Raw genomic sequence first — 10,991 nt, 5'->3', positions numbered from 1 at the left:
CATACAATGAAGTGTTGAATTTGCCAGTAATACGTCTAGGTAGGCACCACTTTCTACATAGCGTCGTCAACATCGTTCCCAAACTACGAGACTGTGGTAAGCATCGATGTTGAGGGTCGGCCCCGGCCTCAAGTACGTCTGTGGGTCCGTGTGAGTGGCTGCGCTGAAAAGACCACGGGCGTGGCTTTTGGCAGTGAAACTTTAAGTTCATTCACCCCAAACTCTTGAGGCGTTCGACTGCAGGTTTGATAAACCTTGGAGGTTGGCGGAAGGAACATTAGTAAGGGAGTCTCTTTCTGTGGCATGTAGGGCGTACAGACTAATGATTTCTTGTGCCCGCTCAATTTAAACCTTAATACTGAGGTTTTTGTGAACGGGAGTTTTTGAAAGATATGAAGGGTTATCCTGCTCTTAATCGTTTGTACTAACTTGATTTCCAACACATTTGGATGCAAGTGGACTTAAAAAGCGTCACTGATTTTGCAGTTGCGTAAAGAGACCCTCTTCTTGTCAAACCGGCGATGGAAAAGAAGAAAAAAGAAGGTGCTTTAAGCGTAAGTTTATCCTCCGAAAGACAGCGAAACTGAATATTATGAAGACATCACCAGCCACTTTGTTTTTCATTTGTTTTACCTTTTGTTGTGTTTTACTGTTTGTTTGGCTCTGCTTGGCTCGGCTCAGCTTGGCTTTGCTTTGACACAGTTTATTTAATATTTTCATTTGCACCTTTTTGTGTCCGGACGCTGGCCGTTTGTTTTACCTTTTGCTTCATTTACTGTCTTACAAGTATTCAAGACACTTTAAAAACATGAAAAGAACACAAATTGTATTTTAAAACTGGATCTTTTAATCATAATATAGGAAAAAATAAAGGCCACTTTCCTTCCTATAACTTGTACAACTTTAAGACATCCAATACCATTGTCACTAGGTATTATCATAGGCCTCATCTTGTGTAACTACCTTTTATCCATGTTGTATTAAATTTCTGTTCACTCTAGCTGAAAAAACTTCCAATCCTATATAATATTGATAAATTTATTTTAATATAAACAAGACTGTATAAAATCCCCAAATGTTACTTTGTTATTAAAGTTAGTCAAATCTCAGACATGGATAACTGATGTCACGGTGTGGATTCTTATTACGAATTGACCATTGGAACGTGTGTCTGCCAGTTCAGGCACAGTGTCAAGTTTAAATGTGTCACACCAACCATTTGACTTTATCACCAAATCATCTTTCTGAAATGGGATCATTGCGTCTTATCTATAACAAGTCCAAGTTCAAAACTTGCACTCCGGGGGGTCGTGTACACGTATCTGCATGTTTAGTATAATCTCTTTTTATTGGACACGACGGTTATCTTGAAAAATCAACATTACCTAAACTTGGAATAACATTTGCAATCATTAATAATTATAGCATATTCTTGATGTCTATATCTGTTTTTGCCGCGCACTTTGGCGCCATCGGTAAACAAAATAGGTTCAAAAAACTTGGTACAATTTCGAATGCACTGGCGTTGCTGAATATTGTATTTGATTTGGGCCTTTGTGTTTTGGGGGTGAGCGTGTTTCGGCCTGAACATGACCATTATAGGCAAACGCAGTGTCTGTTTTCTTTCTTGTGACCTTGCTATCGTTTAAGCGAGCTGTTATAGAAATAGTTGCGACGTGAATGTCTCAAAAGCTGGAACCAAAATGGTGGTTTGGGCGTCAGTGCAGTGAACACAAAATTAGCTGCATGCTGTACTGCGCACATAACGAGCAGCCATTTCGTTTCTAGAATCAGTTCTCTGATCATTAGATGGCGCTTCTCTCTATAATTACAGCTCCCGCTATGGACCGTAAAATGGCGCCATCGTTCTTCATCATATGTTCAAACAAGTATGTGTACCTGCCCTCTCCCAATATCGTGTGTAGAATTAGCTCTTGGTCTATAGGTCTTCGCCGACTGAATACGCACGCACGTGCTGACGGCTGAGAGAGTCATAACTCTAGACACGGCCTGTATTTCCAGGCTAAGTTTTCTTCGGTCGTACCAGCCACTCTGCAGAAGGTTTTTTGCTTTTAGACACTTTTTTTGTGCGTCCTTGTGGCAAAATTTGTGGCTGCATAGAATAGCCGCTAGCCAAAGCCTGTATAGAGCGGTGTGTGCAACTGATTGTATAAAGGGGGCGCCAATGAGTTTTAATTAACAAGTCAAGAAGGCCTATCCCACAGTTTATTATGAGCCACCTACGGTTTATCTATGCTACAAGTATTACTTTGGCCACAATGATTGCAGCAAGAGCTATCAACAGTCGAGCGGGTGTGACAGTGGACGCGGCTCCGCGGCCCCCGCCACTGCCCGGTCCGGGCCTAGAACCGTCTGGGTTAAGCCCGAAGGCCACGTTGCAGTCCGCCTGCACCTGGCACTGGCCCGCCTTAGCCATCAGCTCCCGCCTGAAGTCCCTGAGGTTGCAGAAGGCATCCTGGCAGAAGGTGATGTTGATGGGCCGCTCGTTGAGCAGTACCTGCACCCGGAAGGTGACGTCTTCGAAGAAGAGCGACTGCGGCTCCTCGCAGCGGAACAGGTTGAGCGCCAGGTTGCCGGCAAAGGGGGCGAGCTTCGCCGTGCGGAACTGCCGGGTGCGGCTCTGGGCGTAGTTGTTGAACATCAGTGGCCGAGGATCCTTGGCTATTCCCAGCAGGCTAACGAGTCGGAGTAAGGTGTTCTCATCGGCAAACTTGAAAATCATAAGAGGTGTACTGCAAACGAAACCAAACAAAATGTAATAAAAGTAATTTAGAGAACCACCAAATTTTGTCTGATTCTAACAATCTCCGTGTGCACCAAGACCATATGAAAATGTCATTTTGTAAAACCATCTAAATTAGTCACAATTTGTCCTCTGTTTATTTTCGAACCCTGACCGGTGAAGTCCGTGTGTGATTTAGCCCTGACATCCAACCCATGCCACCCTTTACAGAACAGTCGTGACAGAAGGCGTTGGTGGTTTTTGGCTTTCTGTTTTTGTTTTGTTTTGTGTGTGTGTGTGTGTGTTTTTATATTTTTTATTTTATCTTTACATTATTTTTTTAGCCAGCTGTCGATGTCAAATTGGACAATTAGCATGGTTTAGTCACACTCATTTTGGCATTTTTGCACTGTCACGGTCGGGCCATGACAGATGCGACAATGATGATTCGACCTTTGCTGAATGAGTCAGGTCACGATAATTCTCTTAGTGGACCGGAAGTGCTGCGTATTCTCGTTTCCTCGTCGCGCCCCCATTCCCATCCAGCTTGATCATGACCATGGCAAAGGCTTGAAAAACACATTCGCTTTGCCGCTAAGTTCATGTGTACATGGCGCCCCGTTCGGTGAATCGGTTTACGTGTATGGGTGCTGAAACATACCGCTGGCGCTCAGGGTGCAGAACAATGTTTCTTGCCCCGTTGGAAGCAGTGGAAAAGCGATTCGATGCAAGCCAACATCACTGGAATTTCTCAAACAGAAATTAAATTATTTTCTTGTCCTTTGTCTTTCCATTTTTGGTCCTTTGTCTTTCCATTTCTTTTAAACTTTCTTGTGGGTTGCCAATTTACCTTTTTAATTATTTACCAAACAAACATACCAACCCACCCCCCAAAAGTGGTACTTCCCCAGCCAGCTCGCAGATGGCATGCGTCTTACGTCTACTTTCTCGGACACTTAGGACCTTTTTCATCAGCTCTCAAATGGAAGTTCCAATAACTTCCAAGGGAGTTGATCCTGGACTAAAACAAACCCTCGACTTTTCAGCCAAGCAATCTCCGTCTTTAAAAGAAAATGTGGGTAACTTTTAAGTTATTATTACTCGGCAGAAGTTATCAACACAATTAGTGCACTGCTTCGCTAATGACGCCAATGAATCAAGACTATTTATGGAAGCAGCCGACTATACTGGCTTCACCATTTCCCATGTGCTGTCTCAAGCCCCCAGCCAGGTAATTCGCAAGAGGTCTTACCACAACTGTATGAGCCCCGAGTCGACCAAGAGAGGGTGCAATTTTCCCTGCAATGGAGACCCTAACGGAGCTGGGAAGGGCTGATGGCCTTGCACAAATTCTAGCGCAGGAAATACGTCACACGGGGTCACAGCTAACGACGCACAGAGAATTGTGCGTAAATTTCTACCAGACGCGCAAGCTCGCTCAATGCGTGACTCAATCGGCGGTTATCAATTTTGATATTTCTTTTCTTTTTCTTTTTGCTAAAAATTTCCTCACTACACCCTATTCATTCGTCCAAAATTGATTAAGATAACCAGTGATTTGAAATATATCGCCGAGAGACACTTGATCAGTGATAGTACTTAGCGGGAAGATAAAAATTACCACACTGTGATTGTACCAAGGCCGTGTTTTTATCATTTAGCAGACACTTTGCCTGTGCCACAGCATTGCCATTATTGTTGAACCAAAAAAAATCAAATAACGCTTGCTAACAGGAAGTGATAACCTCGTGGTCACAAGTCATGCACAATGTAGCTAATCATATTGCAAAGCCATCAGCCCTTCCCAGCGCCCTTGGGGCGCTGGGTGACGAGCGAAATTGGTCGAAACTTTACTTCGGTGGTTCACAACTACTATGACATGCATGCGTTACGGTCGCGTCACTACCAACAAAAATGAGCGCTCCCCACCACTCTTTTCAACCGATGAGGGGTGCTTCTGCTCAAGGCGGACAGAGTGATTAGCGCCGACCGCAGATTTGGGGACTAAAGTGGCTGTTCATTAACTGCGCAGTACCGTACAGCTTGCAACCTTCTGTGAGACGGCCCTTATGCACTGACGCAAACGCTTTCCCAGCTGAGACACTCGTGTCTCCATTCCACTCTCTCTCTCTCTCTATAAACAAGCTCTGGTTCTTACCGTACTCCAGCTCCAGCTGCCCTGCCAGACAGCCTATCGAAGTACTCCAGCGTGTCGTTGATGAGCGGACACGTCACCCGCGAGTTGAGAGGGAACCCGTAGGATTTGTCCCAGAAGTCTTCCAGCTCTCGCCGGTACTCGGCCACGTTCAGGTCTTCGTATTCGAGGAGACGGCACCAGGTGGTGTTCTCGTTAAACATGGCCAGGTAGTAGGCACAGATTCTTCCCAAAAGTTCCACCTCATCTTAGAAGAGAAAAAACTTTCAGTCGTTTTACGTTTGTTAATATATGGCATTAATAACACACGCGAAGAGATAATATATCAGCAATATGAAACGTGAGAAGTGGAACAAAACTGGTCAAAATCTGTTGTTGTTGTTTGTTGTTGTTGTTTGTCGTTGTTGTTGTTTGTTGTTGTTATTGTTGTTGTTGTTGTTGTTGTTGTTGTTGTTGTTGTTGTTGTTGTTGTTGTTGTTGTTGTTGTTGTTGTTGTTGTTTTTAAAAGTATATTTGGTTTTTCAAAATTAACTGTGACAGAAACATTCTTTTGTCATCGTTCACGTTCTGCCATACCTGTGACCGGCAGTGGCATAACTGGAGTACATTTTGCAGGGGAAAACTTGTTTTCCGGGAGGGGTTGGTCATTCCATGGGTTTGGTCACAATTGAAACACTGACCAATCCCTGATTTTTTCCTTGAGCGGGGCGGGAGCGCTGGGACGGGGAAGTCCGTTCCCCTCTTACTAGTTACGCCACTAGTGACTAACATGTGATTTGACTTGTGTCTTGTACAATTTCTGGTCTTACCTGTCGTGATGTTCCACAGCTGTTGAGCCCCAGGTACGGAGAGTCTCTTAGCGACGCGGTCTTTGAGCTGCATTGCCTCTCTGCTTCTTTGAAAGTTCCTGACCTCCCTGGCCGTCTTGCCCTTGTTGACGGTATCGAGGCATCGCCTTCGGGTGTTGTAAGGGCGAAGTAGGGGGTCCATATTGGCGGGATCGTGGGGGATGTAGGCGGAGGTCGGGGTGACGATTCGCGGCGACTGCCGGCTGTTCTCTGAGCAGGTCACGGTGACGTTGCCCTCGGACGACAGGGTCTCGCAGATCTGGTTCAGGCCGACCAGACCCCGGACGAACGCCACGGCGCTGTCGATGCTTTTGGACGCGTTGGTGGACTGAAAGCTAAACCTGCCCAGGTCGACGTCCGGGTTCTGGAAGAACTCCTGGAAGCGGACCTTGATGCGGGAGGCCAGCTCCTGCAGCTCCCGCCGGCCGGACTCAGCGAGGTCGCCGGCGCTGGTCCGCGGGATACGGCTGGTGGACAGCTGCGAGAGGAACCGGAACGACGGGTTGACGGTCTGCCGGCGCATCTTGGCCTGCAAGGCGCTAAGCGCACCGATGTCCGCCTCGGCCGGGAAGCTAGTGCCCGCGCGATAGACGACGTAAGAGCCAGCCGGCTGGCAGTTCTGCAGCCCTTCGGGAGGCGAGCCGCCCGTGGCCCGGGCAAGGTCCCGCCAGGACAGGGTGCGCTGGTTGAGCTCATTCCGCTGGAAGGACAAATCGTAGCCGGTCTCGGTGGCAAACAGCGGATCTTGGGCACGAAGCGTCCCAAGGAGCGCCAGCAACAGGCCCGTCCTAAGAAGCCAGCTGAACTTCGTCATTTTCGTTATTCTGGGGGGAGAAAAAATCCGCCAGAAAAACTCGGTGTGGGGACGGTGTCAAGAACGCCTGAGAACTGCACGGACTCTTGAAGGAGAATGTTGGGTCTGAGAAGGGAGCGGTTAGTCTAGGTACGTCTCACTGCGTGAGTCACGTCAAACGTCTGAGTCACAGAGCTCTGTGACACGGAAGCAAAACTTTCACAGGTCTTCACTTTGCCAGAACTGCCTTCATTGTCTTGACCATATAAAGCGTCAAGACGTCACGTTCTTTCGTGACGTGTTGTGAGTTCAAGGTTTTGCAGGATATGATAATGCTAGCATTATGCGCAATCAGTAAATAAACATACAAACAAAGCAACAAAGAAGCAAGCATAAACACGAAAACTTGGCACCCAAAGACATATCGACGGTTTCCTTTTGGCGCGGAAGCGAATGCACACGCGATTTGTGTCATCAGATCGAAGTTTTGCGCTACAGATAAGTTGAACTTATTTTGACTCGCATTTCATGGTTAAATATACCTCGATATCGCACGCGTAAGAAGTGTGAGCTGGCCAAATTTAGTGTCAGAAATCATTTCAGGAGATAATCGATACAAAACAATCGGCGTCTTCTTTCGTTATTTGATGGTGTATTTCAAAGAATGCAGTACTTGTATTAAAGTGTTACATGCTTTAATAGCACTGCTGAACAATGGTTTGAACTATTTAGCACCCAGCCTTAACAAGGATGGAATGTTCGGGAGCGAAAAACAGAGAGTTTATATACATACGGTAACCTTTTTGGCCAGTCTATTAGGGATGATGGTAAGTCTAGGGTGCTTTTGACCCGCTTTGAAGAGGAAGAGCCAAACGAAAAAAGTTAGCCTTCCTCTTATTTACTTGAACAATAATAACAACAACGAACAACAACATTAACAGCAACAAATGATAACATTAAGAACAACATTAACAACAAAAACGAACAACAACATAAACAACCACAACGAACAATGACAACGTTAACAACATTAACAAAACCAAAAAACAACGACAACATTAACAACGACGAACAAAAATAACGATCGACAACATTAACAACAAACCACAATACTAACAACAACAACAACATCAACAACAACAATATTAACAACAAATCGTTGATACTCTTTATGTCATTACGTACAGTTTTTTGCACACCCAATGGGTAATGGCTAAATAAGCACATGACAAATGAATATCACAGAAATCCTCGGTGTGAAATTAACAATAATTCACTGAAACAATCGCCACTTTCCCACACCCTTTCCTGTAAACGTGACTGTGCGTTTCTAAAAGTAGGAAATCCCCTATTAAGGTCCAACAGTAGCCTCTCCAAAAAACAGCGAGACAAGGCGGGCTGACACCGAAGGATCTTGCTGCAAGTAACAAGATTTGCCAATTATTGCAGGAAGTATGTTAAGTAGATGGCTGACGCTCGCATGGCAGCGCGCATTATCAAGTCTGTCTGGCCAAAAGATTGGGTTGAGTCCGCCTTTGCAAAAACCCCTCCCTTTTTTTTTTTTTTTGAAGGAAGATCAATGTACAAAATATGAACAACAAGGGGCTCGGGAAAAGAGGGAAACGAAAAATACACGCGTGCTGCTTCTCAGACGGGAAATGAATCATAGATTTGTCAGAGCCAAGTCGAAACACGCCAAGAATTCAAGAATTTGTGACTAAAAATTCGAGATAGAGCAGTTTTGACAAAACTCGAAGTACAGAATAAAGTACACAATGACTGTTTGTTCAGTGCAGCGCAAAAACAGCTATATTCCTGTACGTGAGCACGGTCTTTTAGGCCCCACCCCGAGTAAACAGGTTTCAGAAAACTCTGCTGTTAATAAGAATGCGGACGCGGCGCTCCTGTAGCAGATAACACCTGCCCGTTCTACTTGTACGGAAAAACACCTGTATATTTCATCCAAAATGGTGAATAATGTGGACTTTCTCGGTTTATTGCCAAAGGAAAGCGTTCAGTTTCAATCAGATGTTTTGGCATTCTTTGGGAACTATTTCGACAGAATCGAAGTAGGCCTATGTTTTTCCATTTTCATCTCGTGAAGACCTGAAAATTTTCAATCTCATTAGTGCAAGTTAACTGATACTTTTTCGTTCATGGACATTCCAGACTATGATTTTCGCCACCTTTGCTTGGATTTATACGGTCTATTTGCAGAGAGTTCAATCATCTGAAATCACGGAAGTGAATAGACAATTTTGTTTTGCCTTGCAGCGGCAGTCAGTGCCAATATTACGGGTGTTTTGAGGATGTGACCATGGTCTGTTTGGCTCATATTTGTATTTACTCGAAGTTGTTTTCTGTTTATGCGTTTACCAAGTCAATTATATGTTTTATGGTTGTCATTTGTTCCTTTGGTACGCTTGCCCAAGTCACTGAGGCTTGGAAAAGAGTCAAGTAAAATTTTGGAAACAAATCAATCTATTAGCAGTAAACATTAAGCATATTGTAAAGTCTTTACCGAGGCCTGTTCCAAATTGGAAAACAGCCAAGGAACATTCGGCAACACATCTATTTGAAAACCAATCAATGTTAGCTGTATACATTAAGCAAATTTTAAAGTCTTTTATTTCCAATGAGCGCTACGATTTTTATACCTTATATTAGACTAAAAAAGGTCTCCGTGAATCGATTGGCCCATCATTTCACTCGTCCTAGTTCATACAAAACAATATTTTCCAACAGGGATTGGAAACCTCTTAGCCCGCTTACATACATATGGGCAATTCTTTGGTAACGGAATTACGCAAATTTGTCACTTTGTCAAGGATTATTCTTTCCCAAGGAAATATGTTCAGTGCCAAGCAAATGATCTAAACGTGGAAAGGGCGCCCAGGCCCAATAGAATTGATTGACCACCAAAACAAAATCTCAAAGAATACCCTTTCAAGGGCAGAGCGGAACGGAATTACGATCGGCGGACAAACATAGGCCTATTTGAGTTCTGGCATAAATTAATAAAACTCTCTAAAGTTTTGAAATATTAAATTTGGACACTGTCTGTTATTTGTTGAGTTCAAGGGGTTGTTAACCACAATGCAGAACAAAGTTGCAAAAATTATCACTCTTTCCATAATTTGCATTTTAATCACGGTAACGGAATTATGCCTGGGCGGTAACGGAATTACGCCTGGGCGGTAACGGAATTACGCCATAGGTTTAATATGCAAAGGCAATACATTAACATTGAATGCAACATAAATGCATCACAACACAAATTGTAGGCATTTATAAAGTGGCACAAAGGGAAAACTTGGTGAAAAATAACAGGTCTAAACATATCTGGGCTTCATTTTAGCTCAAAGGTGAAGGTCAGGGACAAATAAAAGCAGCATGGTGATGTCTACACTGTCGGTTAGCTGGTTTTGGAATTTGCGTAATTAATAGACCAAATCCACTAAGCCCAACCCCCTTACATTGACAAATGTCAGGATTGCCTACTCACCACTGTGATTGGGGATTATCGTGGCTTCCCTGTGGTGGCATACACGCAGCAAAGGCAGTGATTGGTCAACACATTAAGGGCGGGCTTAATGGATTGATCTATTGTAGTGTTCCGAAAGGTAACAATGGTCATAAAAGATGTAATTTATTTGCTGAAGAATTTATACAGAAAACAACATTTTATCATTTTTAAACAACACTTTTTTAACTCCCACAAATTTCAAGCGGGTCAGCAGTCAGAGATTGCAAAGAATAACAAGAGTATTTTTGGAGCGCAAATAGTTTTTTTTCTTAGTATGTAACCAAAGTGACTGAATTGAGAATTTTCATTAATGAATAAAATTTCATTATTATCAGATTATGTATAAACTGCAAAGAGTTATAATAGCCATAGAAGTTTGCTATTAACTGTATGGCTTAAGGAAAGACCTCCACTAACGAGTTAAGCATGAGTTACGCGTCTATGTAATGTAGACAGACGTCCAACCTGGGCTAGGGCTGAGCATACATGTAGGCTTATACTCACGGCCCAAAGCTACATGTATGCCTTGCTTAATTTGCCTTAAGCTTTTACAATTTTTTTACAAATCTAGGAAATGTAAATATTAGTGGGACACCTGATTATTTTTAAATATATTAGAGCAAATTAAAGTTGGAAATAATGTTACTAAGTAATTTTTGTATTTATAGATATTGTCCAAGGTTACATGCAATTCGATATGTCATGTACATTTATATGGATGAAATGTGCGTGCTTTGTGCATGCGTCATTCCGTTACCGTAATTCCGTTACCGTTTTGTAATTCCGTTACCACTTTGAAAAATGCCAATAGATTACTATTGTAAAGTTTTTACTTTTCAGTTATATTTATAACAGGTTTTTTTCTAAATATATATGATTAGAAGGAAAAAGACAAGAACATTTGTGAAATACGTAACTTCTGCCAT

The 10,991-nt window shown here is 43.3% G+C and overlaps 1 protein-coding gene across 1 annotated transcript; it reads right to left on the bottom strand.

The window, feature by feature from the left end:
- Positions 1-824: 824 nt before the first annotated feature.
- Positions 825-6,735, bottom strand: LOC110977508 (multiple inositol polyphosphate phosphatase 1-like). The gene is made up of 3 exons (XM_022231731.2): positions 5,708-6,735; positions 4,902-5,145; positions 825-2,753 (listed from the first exon to the last, which is right to left on the bottom strand). The coding sequence occupies exons 1-3, from the start codon at positions 6,558-6,560 to the stop codon at positions 2,252-2,254; spliced, it is 1,599 nt and encodes a 532-aa protein (XP_022087423.1). The 5' UTR covers positions 6,561-6,735; the 3' UTR covers positions 825-2,251.
- Between the last annotated feature and the right edge of the window lie 4,256 nt (positions 6,736-10,991).

This window comes from Acanthaster planci, linkage group LG19, assembly GCF_054643075.1.
Source record: "Acanthaster planci isolate LZ-2023a linkage group LG19, COTS_SCS, whole genome shotgun sequence".
NCBI classification, from domain to species: Eukaryota; Metazoa; Echinodermata; class Asteroidea; order Valvatida; family Acanthasteridae; genus Acanthaster; species Acanthaster planci.
This window is presented reverse-complemented; position numbering and strand designations above follow the sequence as displayed.